The 24,025-nt window shown below is 33.7% G+C and overlaps 1 protein-coding gene across 14 annotated transcripts in view; it reads right to left on the reverse strand.

Moving 5' to 3' along the window:
* The window catches only part of LOC149540389 (uncharacterized), a 219,351-nt gene that overhangs the window by 22,738 nt on the left and 172,588 nt on the right, over window positions 1-24,025 (reverse strand). For 12 of the 14 annotated variants that reach the window (XM_089801485.1, XM_089801494.1, XM_089801491.1 and 9 more), the window contains one exon: window positions 2,710-2,841. In XM_089801485.1, coding sequence (XP_089657611.1) covers window positions 2,710-2,841 — 132 coding nt within the window. Of the gene's footprint in view, window positions 1-2,039; window positions 2,339-2,709; window positions 2,842-24,025 lie in introns of those variants that run through there. The other 2 variants (XM_089801495.1, XM_089801496.1) reach the window with 2 other exon arrangements.

Here is a 24,025-nt window from a genome sequence, read left to right on the forward strand (position 1 = left end):
ACTAATAACGCAACAAATTGTGTGGGAGCTAGGAAGTTAATTGCAGAGAAGTACCCATAGATATATTGGAGCTCGTGTGTAGCCCATTGTCTAGATTTGTTGCTTCATAACTTGGCTATGTTCCCATGGATACATGAAGCAATTCATAGAGGGAGAGCAACAACAAATCTCGTTAGAAATCATCATCTGGCATTGAGTCTTTATAGGCAACGTGCATTTAGGGAGTTGTTGAGGCCCTGTGACACAAGGTTTGCTTCATTTTACATCACTTTGAAAAGAGTGGTTGAAGAGAAAGAATCTTTGAGATCTGTGATTTGTTTTAATGAGTTCGAAAATTCAGCACATTTTACAAGTATCGAGGGGAAGAACATAGAGAAATTATTTTTAAAAACTTTTGGGAATGTGGAGCAAAGGTTTGAATATATGTGGGCCAATTATCGAAGTTATCTATATAGCGGATGGTGGCACTCCTTGCCTTGGCATGCTTTATTAAAGCATGTACCATTGTAAGGAATCCATTCAGAGAGCACTAAAAAATGTTGAAGCAAAGTACATGAAGATATCAGAGGCAGTTGATTCCAAATCCAAAATGATGCATACACCTTTACATGCAGCAGCTTGCTATTTGGAGCCTAAGTTATTTCCTATTAATAGAGAAGTTCATCGTGAAATTATGACAAGGCTGCCATCAGCAAGGTTGAGCGAAATCGAAATACTATAGCTCCAATTAGAGACCAATGTTGGAGATACAAGAAAGCATAAGGGATGTTTGGATTAGAAGAAACACAATATGATTTGACATGAGTTGAGGTACTTGGCTATAAATAGTGGACGAGCGATGGAGCACAAACTCCTAAACTGCAGTGCTTTGCCACTCTCGAGTATTGAGTCAAGGAGCAAGTTCATTAGATTGTTAGAGACGTTGAAGTTTCTTTGACCACATCCATTCTAAAAAGGGGAACAAGTTTCTGTTTAGAAAGTTGGGAGAGCTTGTCTACATTCGCACCAATTTGAAATTGTTTGTGAACATATTAGTAAATGACTCCACATCTTCACAACAAGGAATTTCAAAAGACATAGCACCTGAAGCTATGTACAAGCCTAACTTCATGGTTGATGAACTGAGTAGTGGTATTGATGATGATTCTATAGCTAATCAGCCATGTGCTCTTGATGACTTGGAGCTTTCCCGAAGTTTCATAGTCTTGACTTTTGATTGTAACTTTTTGAGGAAAAAAAATCTTCGCACTCTTGATGATTTGGAGTTGTTTTGAAGTACTAAAGTCTAATATGTTGATTGTATCATTTTGACAAAAAAACATCTTTGTAATCACGATTTCACATGTTTCTATTAGTTTATATCTTATAAATGTGATATCTCTTTGTAATGATTTCAAATTTATTTTGTAATGTTAAACTACTTGGCTCATTTGTTGGATAAGGTGATTTTAACGCTGATTTATTTCAACCCTGTCAAACTTCATATAAGCTTCATCATTGTCGACCTCAAACTTGAACTTAGGTTGTTTCTGTAACCTTTACACTGTTCTTTTCATTCAATCTCAATTCCAAAAACAAAAGAAAATTATTTTCCAACATACGAACCTCAAGTTTGTACAAGATAAAAGAATCACACAGTTAAATTTTGTTTTGATTTTTCTACTAATATTAACCTGATGTCTGCAAATTTTATACATTATTTACTTTCTTTATTAAATTTTAAATAATTTATTTCTGAATTTAGAAATACAAATTATGAATGCATGAAATTGTAAATTGTATTATAAATTTATAGCCACCATCCCCACATCTCCAAATTTGGGGAAATGTTTATTCCTGAAGCTCAACCGTACCTCCCTGCCTCCCCTTTATCTCAGACTCTGCGGAAGATTGTTTACTTCTCAAATGGTAATGAAGTCACTCAAAAGGGAAAACAAATGAAGGTAAAGACCAAGAATTGCATGCCACACTAAAAATTAGTATTAACTACGTGCCTTGTAAGTTGTGATAATGCCAGAAAATGTCGTTGCTATCATAGTTGTGGAGCAATGGAAACTCTGAGCTGGTTCTCAGGATGAGCCTCACCCAAGGTAGTGTTAGCAAGTTGGAAATCATCTGCAACCGACGGCGAATCTGCCAAACCCTCACTGCATCAATAGGAAACTTAATTACAGATGAAGAGTTTCTTGATTCTTCTCACTCCCGTCTAGGCCCTATGTTACCTCTATTTGAGAAGCTTCCATTGCTCCACACTCCCCTCTAGGCCCTATGGTACCATACGCAGGTTGTTTCAGAGCATTTATGGTTCAATAAATCGATATCTATGCCTATTGTACTTCTGCATATGTAGTATATAAGTGTCATTAAAAGAACATTACTTATTGTGCAAATATGTATCACAACTTTATTCTGCATGTTGTCTCTTTACTTTTCAGCAGCGAAAAAAAATATTAATGCACTCGATCCTCATTACAGCATCTTAAAACTTTTCCACTCATACGAAGCAGAATATATTAATTGGGACTATTTAGCACTTGTGAATATACGTTTCCAACCTTTCGATTTTAAGCTCACAACACTTGATAGGACAACATAATAATAACAAAATTCTAGCAATTATTAATCAAAGACTGCAATATCATTGAGCACCAATTACATTTTCGACAAAAGAAATGTTTTAGGACGAGTTAGTAAAAGAAAAGAGCATACCGAGAAAGCTTTGCATCGTGCTCCAGTACAGCCAACCTTATATTATGGCAATAAATGCGAAACTGAATCTCTTTCACCAAAAACTCAAATTGACCTCTAAAATCTGCTAGGGCGATTGTTGTCACTGAATCACTGGAAGAATGTGCACACCACTTTAGCAATGTGTGACATCAAATAAAATCATAGCATGAACTTAAATAAGAAAATGACAGAGAAAATGTGCACACTGTTAAGCTAAAATATCACCAAGCGAAAGATTAGAGAATCTATATACACCATGGCGAAAGTGTATTAAGCTCATTAGCTTCCTTTAATGCTAACTACATTTACTACATTCTGCAATGTTTAAACCAAATATAAAGTGTTTCATACAAAACTAAAATATATGAACATCTACATGAAAACTACTCCAACAAAAACCAAAACTAATATTTCCAATAAACAGCTATTATCATTTCTTAAAGGATATTTCCACGACTACTGGCAAGTTGCTGCAACTTTTCATATGCATATAAGAACTAGATTTTTCACTTTTTGTTACTTTAACAATGTTATGTAGAAAAATACCCAAGCAAGCAATACCATGTAACTAAATGAAATGCATTTCTCCAATTTTACAAATAAGTTTAGCTTCAACGTCTCAAGTTATCTCATGGATATATAGTCAGGGACTGATATTCAGATCCAGAAGGGCCATTCGATGAATAAATATAAGCCAGACAGAAATGACTAAACAATTATACTAGATTTCACTTTAGTAAGATTTAATAATTTGACACAGTCAATTAAAACAACTCTTGAACCAAAGTATTTAAAAAAACAGAAACACACAACACTATGATCAACCTTATAATATAATGAACCTCGGAAATACACTAGCTGAATCACCAATTCAGAAAATAAAAGGACAGAAAAAAAATTAACTACAGTTAAATTTTATCGTTATGAATGCAAACCAATTTACAAGTACCAGAAATTTTAAATTTTTCGAATACCTTTGAACTTGTTTAGGTGATTCCAAAATTGTTTACTCTTCAATCGAATAATACTAGTAAAGAATATATGCTAAATATAATAATCAAAATATAGCATTGTTCACAAGAAAATCTCACATTAATAGACCAAAAATAATCAACCAACTACCGAACTACCTTTCCTTAATTGCAGAGTCTATATAAATAACCTAGCAGTTCTTAATCAATCCACAACTAACAACAAAGCATTCAAACCTGACAAGCCAAAAACACATAGCCTGATACAAAACATAACAAAGGCGTATTATGCTAACTATATCGTCCCAAAGAGGAAAAAAAAGGTTCAAACTTCCAAATAACAACGACAAACAATCAATCACATAAAATTGTCCAAATACATGATGATACTCTCAAGGAACATTGACCCTCAAGCCAAGACCTCACTTACTACAACAACTTGATCATACCTTATTAGTTCCACAACTACGAACGTTCCACAACAAAACCGCGAAGCTACAGTGATTGTTTCTATTGGAAGGGTAGCCATCTAAAGTTGTCCCATCGCCATTGCGCGATCTTAATAATAATTTGTCTTAATTAGTTAAATGATATAATCATTTGATTAATGTGTCATTTTTCTAATGTAAATTTAAAATTGTCATCCCCCCGAACTCCAATAATTGAACGATTTGAAACAATTATTTGATATTTGGCCTCTATTAATATTGCTTCAATATCTATCTAAATTTGCTTAATATTCTTATAATTTTTTTGTTAAATAATGTTATTATTTAATTTGTTCATTATCTCTGACGTTAATTAAATGATTATTTATCATTTAATTAAATTAACATTCTTCCTTTTTTGGCAAAAAGGCTATAATATTGCGTGTAAATTTGTCTAATATTTTTTTTTATTAAATAATGTTATTATTTAATTTGTTCATTATCTCTGAAGCTAATTAAATGATTTTTTATTATCTAATCAAATTAACATTCTTCCCTTTTTGGTGAAAAGGCTATAAACTTGATGTGTGCATGTGTGTGTGGGTGCATGCGTGTGAGTGTGGGTGTGTGGGTGTGTGTGTAAATTCAAGGATTCAAAATTGGGTAGTGTATGCCATTTCCCCACGTTATAACATAGCATTATATGCCATTGGCCTTTAGTAACACAAAATAAAGAACCGAATACAATATAACTCGACATCTAGTATAAACCTGATAAAACCAAAATCAAAAAATTAATCCTATTGCGAAACCAGTCACCTTACTCTTCCATTTCATCTTGGTGAACCTCATTTTCACAGTGGTGTTCTTGAGGGTCCCTAATTCAAGTTGAATTCAGTTTGTGGAATGAACTGATATTGTCCCCAATTTGCTTTGTAGCAACGACTTATCCAACTAGGACATTAAGGTTGGTTTTGTTGTTGAAGAGGATCTATAATTGATATTAAATTAACATGATCGTGGGCTAATAATACCAGAAGGCCATTTACCTTCCTTACATTCTTTCAATCATGTTTTCACCCAAAATAGCATAGTGTCTATCAAGCGCATGTTGAAGATACCTTAAACTCTACATCTCATTTGTGTTCTTGATGCTATCATAAATTGAAACAAAAGTGTGACCATTTGATAGAAATGTCGTGGGAAAAGACCACCTATATGGCATTGCCCTTTCCATAGGTCATATAATTACACTGCATGAAGAAGTTTATTGTCATGAAGAAAAACCTCTCTAATAGCCTTATTTGTTATTGATTGAAGCACCGAGAAAGATTGCAACATATCAAAAGTATTGGACAACAAAATGGAGACTAATTGTGAAGGGAATATTACTCGCCTTGCTTGAGAAAAAGAGTTTCATCCCCAATTACTCATTTGATGCTTTTTTTATACTAATAGCAATGGACCTTGAAGACTTGTTCGAGATCCTTATCAATAAATTGCTTAATAAATGCTAACTCCCAATCAAAAACTAGAGTCCAGACTCTATAATTCCTTGACAGGTACCCTTTTGCAAGTCCTACACAAATGACAGCTACAAATTTTCCCTTCTTCAAACGAGGAATGTTGTTGCATTTCAACTAATTATATTTCCTTCTAATGTACTAGTAAACAATCCACGAACTTGCAAATAAAGCCTTGCTACAATAAATTGAGCTTTTGCACGCTTGGCTGAAGGAACCAAATGCCATTCTATCTTTTGGTTTGTTAATCGTCAATCACACCATGCTCTTCCAGTTGTCTTTAACAAAAGTAAAATATTATGAAAATACAGCCTGCATTAAATGAAAAGCAACATTAGCATTAAAAATTTAAAACACAATCCAATGCTTGCTTGAGCAGGACAAAAAACTTCCTTTGCATGCACTAAATGAAAATCAATGCACCACTTTCTTGAAACTCCTAAAATAGTTAATGGTTACACGAGGCACAAATGCCTTCAAATATTTGGCTGATGAAAATGCAAGTGAAAACTTATTCTTGTGATTGTGTCATCCTGGCACAGTATTGATGGAGATTATCTTGTCATGAAAAATAATGATTGAAAGGCAAGTGATGCTCCCATACAAGTAAACTTTAGATATGCCATTTGAGCCTTTTTGTTTTAAATAATCATGATTTTTCTTGCATCGCTCTTTTTGCCAGGTCAAGGAGATTATCAATACTACTATCTCCATTCATAAATTTAAATTTTGCTTTTGACATCCCATGTTAGCAAGTAGATATGCTAACAAATTTCCTTCCCTGTATGGATGTGTTAATTGACATGACTCAATTGAGTTTGGTAATCCCCACACCTTTTGCAACATATATATTACATGTCAATTCTGGCAAATTCTTACTTTCCAAGAATTAATAACAAATAATGAATCACCCTTTGTGTGTACCTTAAGAAATCCATTTTTTTTACAAGCAGTGAACCATGTAGGAGAGTCGTTGATTCTTCAATGTTATTTGTACTTGGGAGAAGTCTAATTGATTTAGCTACCTTTAATTCTCCTAAATGATTCCAAACACAAATCCCAATACCAAACTCTCCTAGATTCCCTTATGAGGTCCCATCAAAGTCTATTTTGAAGAAATCTGGAAGCAAAAATTGCTATTTGATCTTGCTTCTATCCACCTTTGCCTTAAAACATACTACCTTTAAATGAAAGACAGAATTTTCAACTTCTTCATAATGGCATCATCCCTCGCAATAAAGAGAGAGCTACAATTCTTACGATTCTGAAAATTCACATTAGCTATCTCTGAAACTGCATTTGCACTCACTTCTTGACCTTTTTGATTGATGAAGATGCTTTCATAGAGACTTGTTTGTTTCACTCCCACTAGATGGACCAAATTACAATAGCTGGAATTATGTGCCAAATGTGTGAAAAGAAGGAAGATTTAAGTAAGATAGGCCAAGATTCAAATAGCTCCCATATTGAGTTTGGCAATGGAGTTGAAAACTGCAATTTAGACACCATGAGTTTCTACAATGTTGAGAAAGGGGATTCTGAATGAATCGATGATCAACATTTTCATATTCTTCTTTACAAAGACCACATTTAAAAGGTTCTACAATTTGTAATTTCACTAATCTGCCACTTGTTAAAACTCCTTTTCAATGGACCAACCATCCACAATTCCTAGCTTTGGGCATAATCATGTTTTCCAAACATGAGTACGGACATTGAGAATTAAGTTCCACAAGGGTGAAAATTTCAAAGAATTTGACATTAAATTCGGCTAATATAAATTTAATATATTAAAAATATAAGAAATATATTTATAAAAATATCAAAACAGCTTAACATTTATAAAACATAAACCATAAGAAGTCACTTAAATTAAAGAAACATATAATTTATAAATATTATCATAATATTTTATTAAATTTAATTAAACAATAAAAAAATTTAAAATATTATTGGAAGAGCGTACAACACAATTGTAAATTGTGAGCCTCTTATTTAGAAGGTCTTGAATTTGAGTCTGTTAGAGCTTAACACATAACAATAATAAAATTCAACAAATAATAATAAATCTAAGCTTCCCCCTCTTATTTATCAAAAAGATTATAAATATAAATATAAGTTTATAAGTTAAAAAAATAATTAAAATTTTATATTTGTTAACTTTTATATATTATTAATTTAATATCTAAATTAACTATATCAAAATATTACATCTTGAATAATATTGAAAAGCAATAAAAAGTATTAATGATAAATCTATTAAAGTTTAAATGCTATGTTTTCATAAAAATCAATAAAGTTCAATGATATTTAATTTTTAAAAAACTCTATTACCAAAAATAAAATAAAATAAAAAGCAATCTTTAGAACTTTATAAAACCACATTCATCGTGATAAAAATTCTAAAGGGAAAAACTTTAAAGAAACCATAAACTAAAAACGAGCCATTGCTACGTAGGATGAAGCGGCAATCAATTCACCTTGCCCAAACGCCCACCTATCACTTTACAAGTCAACAATGTCTGGCTCGTCTGCTCGGTCCTTCACGTTGCAGAAGGAATGATGAACTCAAAAGAAGTGGATAATCAGCTACAAAAGAAAATTTGCCCTGGGGTCTAGTTTGCACAGCTAAACAAGCTCTTGTTTCAGCCTTGTCTAGATTCGCAGACTCATACCAGCAGGAAAAAAATCTAAGCGAATTTAACATGCACAATTAAATAGTTATATAATGCTAATTTGTACGAACCCAGGTAATTCTCTGATCTTTTCAGGCAGTATGAATGCCAAAAGAGTATTTATACTTAAATCTGACGGTATGATTTTGATTTATTGTTTGAAATCAAATCTTAATGAAGCGATATAGAAACATAGTTGACAATTAAACAACCTGAACTGATTCATTAACTAGAATAATATTCTGAGAGACTATAGTTGATATTCTGATAATTAAACAATCTGAAAAAGTTCATCAACTAAAACAATTTCAACAATATTTTGAACCATAATGTTTAATATTCTTCCATCTTTACACAACAAAAACAGAGTTATTCTGAGCACCTGTTATATCTTCCCAATCGATGAAGAGCAGACAAACTTCTATGTGCAAACTGCTTACACGCGGCAATCCCCTGCGTTTAATCCTTACAGGATTACTTGAAGCGTGTGATGAATATTGCCGTGAATGACCAATCGGCTAATCCGACTGTGCCGATCCTCCTTGGTTTGGCGTGATTAATTTCCAACCAATCGCAACTCATGTACACATACACGTCATACTCCTTGGTCAGAGTCTCCCCGTTCTGACGAAAGGAAATTATCTTCAATATAATTGTTCTTTCCTCCTATTCCTCCCCCAACCCCTCCCTTACTTAAACTTCAGAAATTTGGTTGATATTCCCATGAACCGTTCACACCAGCAAACTGCCAAACATACTAAAAAATAACAATTGCTTACTGAAATATTTACTTTAATTATTTTATATTAATTGTAGCTTTGTGGACTAATATAAAATAATTTATTAATAATGTGTGATATATTTATTAATTGTCTTTATAAAGACAATCTGGAGGGATATTACATAACTGTATTCTTCAATTCATCTCCTCAATCAAGTCAGACTGCTAATTTAAGCAATCACTTATCAATCATGCAATTAGTTGCATATTCAATCTTTAGTCATGTTGTCAGTCAAGTATCAAATAGTCTCGCTAATTTGTCCAATTAGTCTTACCTCAATCAATCTTAGCCATATATTATTAGTCAGCACCCCTTAAACTGAATAGTCTATTGAAGTCCATAAATCTACAAAATGAAGGTGTTTTTTTATTGTTTTCTAACCACAATGCTCAAAGCTTTGTGCTATCATTATCAAGGAGCAAATCTGAGAGCCTACACAAAGAAGAGAGAAACAAGCAAGGAATTTGGGTGATATTTGTATTTATTTACTTGATTATTTTATGATGCTTATATCATGCTTGGCCTTTCTTTCTTGAATGAGATAGGAATTTATGCATTGAATAGAATCTTTTGTGGTTAGACCCTCTAATCTCTTCTACAAGCATGATCCCTTGATTACAAAGAAAAACTATCAAAACTTTGACCGGCACAAAAGCATCAACAGTGCTAACATATCCAAAACATTACAGATCAAACAAAGAACGTACTCGCCAATAGCCATAAAATTTGATTAATTGTCTCAGAGGATGAAACAAGCAAGTAGCCTAGACAACATGTGCACTCAAACAAATGACGTTCAGCCACATATGCATTACTAAACAATTACCACATCATCAAATGAAAATATTCCAGCACGCATATGATGGGCAAGTGATCACAAGTAAGGTGTTACCCAACAAAAAGAGAAAACTCCAAAATGAAAAATTGGTATAGTCATGCAAGATGTCCCAAAAACCAGCTATTTTGATAGTGTTTTCATCCTTCAAAAATCCAAAGAACATAGTTTCTCTCAACACAAGAAACTATGATTTCATACCTAAGCTGTCAAATGAACTCTCATTCTCCTCCTATAACATTTCTAGGGGTAGAATATTAATAATAAACTAAGTTGCGGGATTCACCATGTGCAATGCCTGGTACCAGTCCAGTTTGGACTTGGTACTGATCCTAGTTCAATCTGCCTGTGGATCTGGCCAAGATATACTCCAAGGTGCTCAATATCACCTAGGACAAACCCAATTACAAAATTGGAAGTCCCGTTTCTATTTGAACTCTAACATTCAAAATCTAGTGGAAATTTTCATCAAATGACGCTCTTGTGTATGTTAATACTAATAATTATTTTTTCTTATTTGTGTTAAAATTGATTTGAAAACTCTCTGGTTGATCAATTGTAACATTTTCTTGTAGGTAGTGTTTGGAAACAACACCCTACTGATGGAAAGTATACCTTTCATGTGCAAGCACTGCCATCTATATTGTCACCTTCGTCATTCATATTCCGATGTTTACTCTATAATGCAGCCATCATAAAAATGTCTTTGTTCTTCATCTGGTCCACAGTTGTTTTCTAAGCTATCTATTGCTTGAGTCATCAATAGAAGTATGTAAAACTCAAACTAACAAAATCTATGTTTCTTGATGAATCTTTTCCTTAGCCAATTGTGTATTCCAAACCTTAATCTTTTGATTCAATAAGAACTACATCGTAATCATGAGAATCATGAGATCTATTCCAAAGAATTGGCATACCTCTTCTCAACAATTGCTTTTACTATGTTATTCCTCTCTGATAAAATTATGTCTGAGAAGTATATTATTTGTCTCTCTAAATGACCATAGATTTGCAAATAGAGGACCCAATTGAAAAGAAGACATGACGAGGGCAATCAACTTGTTCCAAGGATCAATTTGTTTGTTTGTTATAAGATGATCCTTCAAATGAATATAGCGATGCTATAATTACAAGATAATGATGTTTTTGTTGTTTACATTGTTAAGTATGAATAGATTTTTTTCACACTGGAACATGAGAATCTTCTAATTTTCTTGAACAATAAACTGACTGACTCATTGTTTCATTTGCAGACTATAACCAGAGTGAATATGAGTAAATGTTTCACAATATTGAAGGAGTCTGAAACAAGAAAAACAATTCTGAATATTGTATCTTAAAATGCTGAATATGAATATAGAGATCGGGCTCTAAAAATGGCTCTTCACTTTAGTTGTACGTGTTTGTCATCTAGGCCCAATTGGACACAGTATATATATACCTTCATTTACAACTGGCATGCCAATGAATAGACATGTCTCCACGTGGCTGGAGACATGTCTGTTCATGCATATTAAAAATCGACACTTCATGCAGATTAGAAACAGTGATTTGGATATATAATCAGACTCGGGTCTAACGTGTTAATTAAAGCATTTTGACATATATTGATGCTCACATAAATGGCAATGTAGATCGATCAAAAAGGTAGATCGATATCTCAAACTTTGGAAATTGTGATCAAAATATTGTGGATGATTATTGCAATCAATAAAATGATTTGGTATTTGATATGTATGTATGTGCATTAATATACACAATGTATATTCATGCATATGCATACATATAATCTATGTGTCATTGTATTGGCTATATCATCCATTGTTTATCTGACTGAAGCTACTTATTTTAACACTGCCTCTGAGCTAGGGAAGATAAAATCTATCCAAGTATAGATCACAACAATATGACCTTACTTCGTGATATCAAAATATATGATATGTTCAAAGAACATCAAGTCACATGACATTCTTCATAACACAAACATGCATATTATGGCATGGCCACTGACATCAAGTCTCATGATGTCTAACATAATAAATCATTGTATGTCCATGGATATAATCCAGAATGATTATCTCTTAAGGACCATAGTGACCTCCAATTAATATCAAGTCTCATGATATCTATCAAAATATCTAGGAGATATTAACTATCATGACATGTGGACGGATATCAAATCACATAATATCCATCATGGTAGTAAAACAAATCATTGTAAAGTCATCACTTTAAAATGTCAAATACAAGTGTTCATTATTTGAGAGATTGTCACCTTTCAATAATGTCCACAAGGAGCCCATAAAGTCATGGAGTCACACATATGAGAAGGATAGAGTTTACACATTAAACATCTTTTATTTATTAGTACAAATAGATAATCATCACCTTACAATGTTAAATACAAGTGTTCATTATTTGAAAAATCATTACCTTTCAATAATGTCCACAAGGGGCCCATAAAGTCATGGAGTCACACATATGACAAGGATAGAGTTTACACGTTAAACATCTTTTATATATTAGTACAAATAAATAATAATTTTGAAACTTAATCTCAAATTTGACTTACATTCTCAAATTTGACTTACATTTTCAACCATACAAAGTTTATTTAAAAACTGTTCAACTTTTACCCTGGATAGAGGCTTGGTGAGAATGTTTTTTGTCTGATCACTTGTCCTAATATACTCCAATTGAATCACATTTCTTTCTACCATGTATCTCACATAGTGATAAGGAATCTCTATGTGTTTTGATCGATCCTGGAACACTTGATTCACTGAAAGTTTGATACAACTCTGATTATCGCAATGGATAATTGTAGGTTTCAGGGGCTCGCCAAATAATCACACAACTAATTTCAGTAGCCATACTGCTTCTTGCTCCCATAGAGGCTGCACTGTATTCGGCTTCTACAGAGCTCTGTGCCATTAATGACTGTTTTCTACAAGTCCATGAGACAAATGCTTAACCTAAACTAAAGCAACATCTTGATGTGCTTTTTCCATCAGTTATGCTTCCAGCCCTATCTGAATCAAGTATCCATGCAGATCTAGTTCTACATTTTTGTATTTAAGACCGTATCCAATTGTACCTTGAAGGTATCTCAGAATATGCTTTACAACAACAAGATGTCTCTCCTTTGGTTCACACATAAATTGGCTTATAGCATTTACTACATGACATATATCCGGTCTTGTGTTGACCAAATAAATCAATGATCCAATTATCTATCTATAGAGAGTAGGATCTGCAAATTTTCATTATGTTGTTCCTTCCTTCAATTTGTGCAAGTTGATTTCCATGGGGTGTAGACATGGGTCTACTCTCTAACACTTCAAACCTTTTTCGAATGTCAATGGTATACTTTTCTTAATTAAGGATGATTGCATCTATTTTCTACCAGACTTCCAATCCAAGGAAATAATGTAAAATGCCCAAGTCCTTCATGTCAAACTTTTAGGCTAGGTCCTTACATTGAGGGTTTGGGTGATCTAATCTTGTGATTAGAAGGTCATCAACATATAAAATAAGTATTAACATATCACCACTAATTACCTTAAAATAGAGGTTTGGATCTATATCAATGTAGTGGGACTCGACGAGTCTGACCAGGACTTTGCGAGTCCGAGCTAGAGTTGCCATTTCCAAGGCAATCTGCCTCTGGAATCAAACTCGGCCGAGTCCTGGCAGAGTCCACTTGGACTCACCGAGTCCAAGGACTCACGAGACTCGAGCCCAGGGCTCTCACCGACAGCCAACACATAAAAAGTTAAAAAAAAAAATTAAAATCATTATTTTATGTTGCCTTTTTTGGTTGTTATAACATCTAATTCACCTAAAAAGGTCATTCCACCATTTTCTTATGCTCACAAGAGAGAGGAAAGAGTTAGAGAAGAATATTGAGGTTTTGAGACAGAAATCATCAAACCAATTGGCTCTCCCATATCGATTGTTGATGGTTTGAGCAACCTTGTAGCTTGCACTAAAGCATTGAGAGGAGCATAAGGGAGCATTTGGAGGAAGCTTTTACAAACTTGCATTTCCATTGTTTGACTTTGTGCAAATTTGAAGAGGTAAGCTACAAATTGCATTTCTTTGTGTTGTTTTGTAATATGTTTTAAACTTTAACATTCATATATTTTACTTCTCTTTTTGTTTACATTTGTTTGGTCTATACTACTACTATCTACTATTTAGAATCTAAATTTATTCTAATTTATGTTGATAACAAAGTAAGAATGCCCTAAAGTTTAAAAACCTAATTTGATGCTAACTTTTTTCTATTTATAATATATTCATATTGCAACAAGCTAGCAGCAAACACACTGAAATTTGACATAATGTCTCAGTGTGAGGGAAGTAGAACTAGGCCTCCATTTAACCCTAATGCAAACCCAAGTGCAATAGCAAGGGATAGGACTTGGAAACATGCCACATCTTGGGGCACAAAAAGGGAGTTTTTACATGTTGGCATTGCAGTGTAGTATATAACGGGCGAGGAATAAATAGATTGAAGTATCACCTAGCAAATATACCTAGACATGATGCTAAAAAATGTAAAGATGTACCCCAAGATGCTATGCAAGAAATGCAAACTCTTCTAGAGGAAAAAATGGAGGAAAAAGAATTGAAAAAGAAGCAACAAGAAGAAATGGCACAACCAGCCCAACAGGGATCTTCTAGTTTTTGCTCTCCATTATCCCATACTCCACCTATGGATACCACTGCTTCTACGAGTGTGACCATTGGGCCTCGCATTTGTAAGCAAAGATCGACACTTGATTCCATGTTTGCTCCACGTACAGCCGTAGGTTGAGATCATAGGTTAGAACAAGGCGAAATATGATTATGCAAAATTGGCACTTGGAGACTTTTTCATCTACAACAACATTTCATTCAATGCAGCAAGGTACTTATTTATTTAAATTTAAATTTATGTCTTCTCTTGCTTTCAAAGTTTCAAATTTCAACTTTTAACTTTCAAGAGACAATAATATGCTTATTTTGTTTATTTTAATTTGTATTTTGTTTTTAAACTTATTTATAATATACTAATTTGTTTAACTTTAAATTTTATTTAATTTGTTTTAGGTCCCCTTATTGGCAAATTGGAATCGATATTGTTGTTGTTTGTGCTCCGGCGTTCAAAGCCCCTAGAGCTGAAGAGCTAGGAGGCCCTATTTTGAACCAAAGGGTGGCTGATGTAGAAGTTGCAATCAAAAAACAGCGTGAGGTGTGGAAAACGAAAGGTTGCACTATCATGATTGATGGTTGGACTGATAGGAGTAGAACACTCCTCAACTTTCTTGTCTCCTAATCAGGTAAACTGTAATTGTACTTAGAGTCTTAGACATTAAAAATTTATTAGCAGAACTTGTACTTAAGTGATTAAGTTTATAAATTATAAATTTATAAATTATGATTCATCATTAATCATTATACTAATTTGTTTCTTTTTCTACGATGCCACGATTTTTTTTTAAATCAACTGATGCCTCAGGAAAAACAAAAAATGTTGAATATCTTTGTGAGGTAATGGATGAAGTGATAAAAGACGTGGGTGAGGAAAATGTGGTGCAGATAGTTATAGATAATGCAGCAAATTATGCTGCTGCAAGAAAGCTTTTTATGGAGAGACACCCTCACATATTTTGGACCCCTTGTGCTACTCACTGCATTGACCTCATGTTAGAGGATTTTGGTAAACTCCCTTGGATAAAAACAATTATAAAGCAAAGAAGGAGTGTATGCAAATTCATATACAATCATGGATGGGTCCTCAACCTCATGAGGAAACATGATGGGCAAAATGAGTAGTCTCGTTCAAGGGTCATTAGATTTGCAACCAATTTTCTCACATTGAAATTTTTGCTTGATTCAAAGGGAGGTTTGAGACGCATGTTTGTTAGTAAGGAGTCGATTGCATCATCATATGCAAAGACCACTGCAGGGATTGATGCAACAGATCATGTTTTTTATGAGGCTTCTTTTTGGACACCGATTGCTGATATTGTGATGGTAATTTTCCTTTTTGTCATCATTTCCACTTTATTTTGTTTATGAAATTATGTTATAAATTATTGTTCATTTTTTAAAGATAAAACTTAAAGCTGATTATTTCTCTTCCAACTTTCATAATAATTGAAGTTTGTAAAATCGCTTCTTGTTCTTCTAGGAACTGCTGATGGAGAGAAGCCCTCAATGGGCTACATTTATGAGGGCATGGATAGGGTGAAGGAGGTCATTCGCTCTTTTTGTTGCAAGGAATTGAGATAGGTATGGGCCTATATGGGATGTCATTGATAGACGTTGGCACAATCTACTTCATAGGCCTATACATGCAACGGCCTACTTCCTTAATCCAGCATACCAATTCAGCCCACATTTCAAGGCTGATGATGAGGTGTGGAGCGGCCTCTACGATGTTGTAGAGAGAATCTCACCTGATTCAATAGTTGGAACAATTGTGGTCCGTGAGATTGAATTCTTTAAAAAAGCTCAAGGGGACTTATTTGCATGAGAGTTGTGCAACAAAAATAGGACAGAATTGATGCCTAGTAATAATCTTTGATTCTACATCCTAATTTCTAATTCTATTACCATTTTAATTTAATAAATTCAAAGTTGTTGATATGATTCAAAATTTTCTTGTTTCAGATGCATAGTGGGAAATGTTTGGCACAAAGGTGTCAAATTTACAGAGGATTGCAATTTGCATCTTGAGCCAACCATCTAGTGCATCAGGATGCGAACGTAATTGGAGTCTATTTGAGCACATATGCTCAAAGAAGTGCAATAGGTTGGCAGTGAAAAAATTGAATGATCTTGTCTTTGTTCACTACAACTTTCTCCATCGCCATAGGCAGATTATTGGAACCGTTACATCACCAATTGTATTAGAGAATGTTGATCCTCATACAGAGTGGAACATAGAGATGGCTTATCTTGTCTTCAATGATGAAGATGTGGAGTGGGTAGATTAAGTGGATCGGGAGAGTGAGGCAATAGCGATGGCAATTGAGGAGGCTAGCGCATGAGGAGACAAAGTGCAGGACCTTGAGGCTAGGAGTGATGGCTCCCAATCTAATAACAAGGATTCTGTGGGTGAAGATGAGGATGGTGATGAGGATGAGGATGAGGTTCAGGCTCAACCTCAGACACAGGGAGAGAGGATGGCTCTAGAGTCTTCCATGACTTATCTTAGACGCACTTGTAGGAGGACATAGACTACTATGAGCCTTAGTCTTCTAGTTGTTATTCTGATATATGTTTTGAACTTTTGAATTTGATACCATGGATTTCGTAATCCATGAATATTATAGACATTTGAGTCTTTGACACTGGAGTGACACTATGTTTAATACTTTAAGTTTATACTTTATAGTTTATAACCTTAAATATTGTGTGATTCAATTTTTTTCCTTCAAAAATTTGTTTTTATACTTATGTGATCTATGCAAAATTGTGTATGTGTATTAAGTAGCTTCTATTTATCTCAATTATTTTGTATTTGATGTTAATTGACTAAAAGATGCATAAAACGATCTTAAAATCGTTAAAAATCTTTGAATTTCATGGGCTTTTTGATTTTCCTAGTCCTTGTCGAGTCTGCTCGCCGAGTCCAAGTCAGAGGTGAGTCCGAGTCCCGTAACTATGATCTGTATTATTCTTGCAAAAGCCTAATCCCACAAGATGGTGATCAATCCTTTTATACCAAGCATTTGGGGGCATATTTAAGTCTGTATAAAGCTTTCTTTAATTTGTATACATGTGATTCAATATTATGTGTTACAAAGCCCTTAGGTTGCTCGAAACAGAATTCGTCTTAAATAGTCATGATTAGAAATGCAATCTTCACATCCATTTGATTGATCGTCCAACCTTTACATGTTTCAATAACAATTACTACTCTAACTGAGGTATAACGAGCCATCAATGCAAACACCTCTTCATCATCAATGCCTTCTCTTTCTGAGAAAACCCTTCCAACAAAACAAGCTTTGTGTTTCTCTATATTGTCGCCTACAAAATGTTTAATTTTAAAGAGCAATTTTGATGATATAACAGATTTTCCTTTTGGTCTTGCAATTATGTCCCATACATTATTCTTTACAATGGACCGATAATCTTCAGTCATGGTATCTTTCCGTACTTGATGTTTTGAGGCATTTGTGGCACAAATTGGTTTTGATTTGATGATTTCACTCATAAAGGAAACATATCTAGAAAATTTATGGGGTCTCTTACCTTCTCTAAAAGTTCCTTTGGGTGATGCATAATTTTCTGCTTCCTTAATCATCTTTCTGGCCCAAAGTGGTCTATTTTTGTTGTTAGGTTCTTCTACTAGAAAAGTCTGATTTTCATTTATGGTTTCTTCAGGAGACTCCTTTGAACTTCAACAATGTGATCTTCCTCCATATCTTTATGAAGATCTTGAATTTTTATCTCATGAGAGCTTTAGGATCTCCTGAAAGAATTGTCTTCCTCAAAGATGACATCTATGCTAAGTTCAATCAATTTATGTCCAAGTATATATATTTTGTAGGCTTTTGATGTTTCACCTTAGCCCACAATAATCCTTTTCTTGCCAGTGGTTCTAACTTAGACCTCTTTTCTTTAGGCACATGAATGCAGACAAGATAGCCAAAAGTTCTTAGGTGACTTATGTCAGGATTTACACTAATGAATGCTTCTTGATGAGTTTTATTATCTAGATGAGAGTGTGGACATCTATTTTGAATGTAGAGAGTTGTCCTAGAGGCTTCGACCCAAAATGAATTTTCTATATTTTGGTTGCAAAGCATAGTTCTAGCAACTTCTACAATAGTTTTATTCTCTCTCAACAACTCCATTTTGTTGTCGGTTGTAAGATATAGTAAACTCCCTCTTAATCCCAACATTTACACAAAATTCTTCTAAAAATTCTGAAGTGTGTTCCTTCACATTATCTGTCTGTGGTACTTTGATTTTCTTCCCGAACAAGTTTTCTATAAGAGATTTGAATTCTATGAACCTTTTAGGCATTTCCTCGGAATTTTTGAATTAATAAAGTATATCTAGGTCTTTCTAGAAAAATCATCCACAAAGATTACATAATATTGGAATCCTCCCAAGGATGGTACAGACATGGGTCCACATACGTCAAAATTAACCAATTCTAATACATTTTTTATTTTACTAACACTATTTAGGAAAGTCCCCCTTGTGTTCTTTCCTAGGGCACATCCTTTGCATGCTCCTTCATGGGATAGATTTAGTTTGAGCAACTCAATTATTGTTTTTTCAACTGAGGGTAGAGCACAGAAATGAAGATGTCCTAGTATTTTATGTCAAATTTCATTTGAGTCAAAAGTCTCATGAATTAGGACTTGATTTGAATCAGTGCAAAGTTTGTAAAAACATCCATGTCTTATTCCTAAAATTTGAGCTTTCTTTATAGTGGGGTTTTGTGGCCATGCGAGAACTTTTCCATCCATAAAGGTAATGCTATAGCCTTTGTGTTCAAGAGTAGAAATGGAGAATAGGTTTCATATTCTAGGTACATATAATATTCCAATGAGTTGAAGGGAGATTCCTGACTTCATATTTATGGTGCAAGTTCCAATCCCCTTTACTAGATAATTTGAATTGTCCACAATAGTTACTTCTTCGTCATATTCTTCTACCATATTCTCTGAATCCTGTAATGTGTTAAGTTTGTTGGACACTTGCCTTGATAAGGCTGAGTAGAAAACAAATTTCTTAGAATCAAGTTCTATATTAGCTTTTCCAGCTTAAGCAAACGATGCTTCTTATTTGTTCTATCAGTCACTTGACTGCATAATGTACATATTGAACATATCTAAAAGATTGCATTTGAGATGTCCTTCCTCTTCTTGGAGGATCCATTTCCATATGTATTTTTCTTCCATTTGAAATTCTTCGTCTTTCCTCTCTTATGAGACTTGGTATTTAATACATGAATATCCTCATCTATGGGATTTTGATTGTTTCTTCTAGTCATCACTAAGGATTCTTCTTGTAAGCAATAAGTTTTCAACCTATCAAATTTAGGGAGTTTTGACCATGCACTTATTCCTTGAATAAATGATTCCCATGGTGTTGTCAAGCCACCTAGAGCTATTAGGGTTAACTCTTTGCTATCAATTTGATTTCCAACTGTTGAAAGTTGATCTCTTAACTCAGTGATCCTCATAAAATATAAAGTGATAGTTCTCCCTTACTCATTTCCACATGGTGAAGTTGTCCTTATTGTTCAATTATCTAGGATCATTTTCTACAAATGTAATTACACTAGCATTGCAATTGGTGTGTTCAAAATGCAGATTTGAAGACTTATAAATATGAGAGGATACATGTCTCATGAAAAGACATGTCTCTATGATTAATCATTATTAGATAGTAATAATGTATTAACAATAATATAAATAACCATATATATATATATATATATATATAACAAGAATATTTGTCTAAATGATAATTTACCATCAACAATGTATCTCATGATTGAATCAATCTGACTGAAGCTACAAACTTAACAAACCCTCGCTCTTAACTAGGGTAGAGTGTTATCTAATATAGAACACAGTATGCTCTCAAGTATATGAAGAGATATCATCTCAGTATGATATTCCTGGAATGGCATATTTAAGGATATCAACATATATCCATCAACTTAGATGTTATCTTTCAGTATAATTCGAAGTATGTTTCAACAAGAAATATCAATCATATGATATTCATCATACTTATATTCTTTTGGTATGTGCACTGGCATCACACCCTTGATGCCTACCAAAAGAATATGTTATATCCTAGTAGGATATGAGTTATCTAATTTTTGGCACTCCGAGACAACAACTTAATTTAGACAATCAAATAAAAAGTAATCAACATGTCATGAACTCTATCATGACAAGTATCATGATCTCCGATATTCCAGTACAGCAAGTTAATGTAATCTGATCATAATAATTTCATTATCATGACTAACGGCACTCTGAGACAGCAACCTAAGATCACCACATTACAATAGCAACCATTCAAATATATATATATATATATATATATATATATATAGACACACACAATGAAAGATCATCACCTTTCATGACATAATCCACATATGCAAAATAGCAACCACAATGAACCAAGTCAGAGGGTGGAACAAGGGCTTTCACTTCAAGTTCTCTCTCACTTAAAAGAATGCATTACAAGTAATTTCACTTAGAACTTCTCCCTCATAGAGAAGATATCATTCACAAGGGACTGCACCTCAAAATTCTTGCTTTGAACAATGATCCTAGGAAGTCATGTCCTGTAGTTACTACCTTAAAGGCTCTCTTTGCCCAAGGATGCATGTCAAACTCCCTCTGAATCTGATATCAAGCTCCCAACTTTTTGGTGATAAGTCATTACTTCCTCATGATGTACATAGGAGTAGGCCCATCAAAATCATGTAGTCACACACATGTATTTCTAGACTCCCTCAGAGTATCAATCTTCCAAGCTCCTGCGTTGCCTTTGAAGAAGTGATATACTCCCTCTTAATGTAGATGGATACTCATGATCTCAATTGTCAAAAGTGAAAGCCTTACTTTATCCATCCTAATCACAACTTCTTTGAAGCTACTATCATAAATAGCCTAATGTACCATTCTTTTTTCGCTACGAGAACAACTTTAGATACAAAGGAAAAGATAAAAGAAAAAACTCATATAGTACATATAAAAAAACATATGACAAAGAGACTATAATGAGTAGATAAATGACATACTTAAGAATAATAAATACTTATCTGTACATCAACATCCTTTATATTCATGAATCCAGTAAAGGCTTATCACATCAAAAAATGCCTCCCACAGGGAATGAAACATTGGTCAAGGTAATTATCCACCAATTCCTTAATTTAGACCTATCAAACTTTGTGATATTGCTCCCTTTTTTCTTAATCATTAAACATAATATAGTGATAGTTGTGTAGTGATTTGCTACATTTAATAATAGATTGTCTATTCCTTGCTGACTTATATTGATAATAGACAATCTCCTCTACAATTCATATCATAAGCCTTACATTATATTCATGAATCATAGAGATGCAATAAATTTGGCAAGATCAAGTATATTTGGCTATTTTTGATAAACTAATGGTCCACCCTGGACAAATCCCACAAGCTTATGAGTTCTCTTTGTCAACTAATTATTTTATATTGGCTTCATGCAAAATATCATCACTATTTTATCTTGTCTTTGTCAAAAATTCCTTGATCTTCCTAAAGTAACACTTGATAAACTACACCATTAAAGGAGCTTATACATTTGAATATCTATATGTTATCCATATGTATATGTCGTCAATATTGCTGACTGTATAATATAAGTGTAGGATTTGGTGCTTCAGAGTCTTGGTGCTTCCCTCTTACCCAAGCATCGCATCCCGGTTTGTCTTGAAGATAACTCTCCATTCTCGACCATAGAAAAATAATATACATTTGCAAAGTAGTTTATGGACTATAAATAGAACCCCTTGATATGTTGTGGTACACAATCTAGAGCTACCACCCTCAAAAGTCGCAATGCCTCTCCATCTTGAATCATCAACTCCCGAAATTAAAAGATACATTGGGATCTTACTTGCATATGACATTAATCATGTCCAATCCTCTCTAATTATTGGAAATCACTATTGTGGGTACTGCAAGAATGAATAAGCTTTTGGCTTCCAATAACGTCTTTACCGTTGACTGGTGATCCATGTTTGATGATGTATTGTGTAATTCCCAATGTTGTTAATTGGATGCTATAAAAGATGTTTATTCGTTGTTTCATAATCGTTAATGTTAGGTTGATTCCTACGTGAGGCCTCTTTATTAAATATCACAAAGTTGTTTATTAAAGACTAACGCATATCCCTTTGGTTATTATAGTTTCCTTATGCTGTTGGTCTCGGTCTTGGCTATTTGATTTATGGTCATCATTTACCATAATGTAAGAGCACCCTATCGAGTATCATAGTTATCATGACTTTGTTATAATTCTTTATTTTCCATATCTAAATAGCTCCTTGTTCCTGACATATTAGTCATTATCAATCATCAACGGTGAGATGCTACGTACTACAAGTGCTCGTATCAGAAATTTCTATAAAAAGTGCTAGCAGTTATGTCGACATGGCCAAGTAACTTCTTGATAGCTTCTCTATGTTATTTTTATTATGCATTGACTATTGTTTGTTGACAATTTGTTTCTCTCTTAATTTTGATTTGATTTGACTCTTTTGTGCTCAATTTAGTTGAGAAATAGACTACAACCAATAGATGAGTTTCTTGTATTAACCGTATCATCACCCTCTGAATTGAAAGGTACAACTTCCTTATGCAAAGATTTGCAATGAACTTTGTTTAGATTCCTACTCCTACTTCTAAACAGTGCTCTTAACCAGAGAACACGAGAGGTGAATTCCAAGTTACCCGTAGCCACAGAAAACTCAGGTGAGATAGAATTTTGATAGTTTAAGGCACCCACAACTATTAACACCATAAAACTCTTTTCAACTTCCTACACTAACTTCTAGTATGCATCTACTTAAGCGTCACTCCTACATGCAACACTAAACTAACAGAAGCTAACAGCAACAAGGTAAAGAAATATAAAATTGAATTAACAGCTAACAAGGTAAATTAACAAGGTAAAGATAACAATAACACTCAGATTACCGTAACTTAACAGCTTTGCCCATCAATTATATTCCATTTCCAAGCGCATAAAAGAAAAACATGCAAGTTAAATGAACAACCAATTTCAGAGCAAATTAAGAGTCTTACTCAATTATCTTGGTAACAGGGGTCAGTTCACACCAAAATTTTGCCAACCTTTCTATTGATTTTCAGCGTTACATATATACACCCTTTAGATTCCCCAGTCGTTACAAGATTTTACCAAACATTTGAGAGGAATGCCAAGAGGCAACAAAAAGGAGAGAGACATTTGTCAAAAATCATCAGAGGAACAATCATGGGGGAGGAGTTGTAATGCCTCAATTCTTATCAATTTTTTCTTTACAACAA

Source organism: Cupressus sempervirens, chromosome 9 (assembly GCF_028749045.1).
Source record: "Cupressus sempervirens isolate cs-2001-9-10 chromosome 9, ASM2874904v1, whole genome shotgun sequence".
NCBI lineage: Eukaryota > Viridiplantae > Streptophyta > Pinopsida > Cupressales > Cupressaceae > Cupressus > Cupressus sempervirens.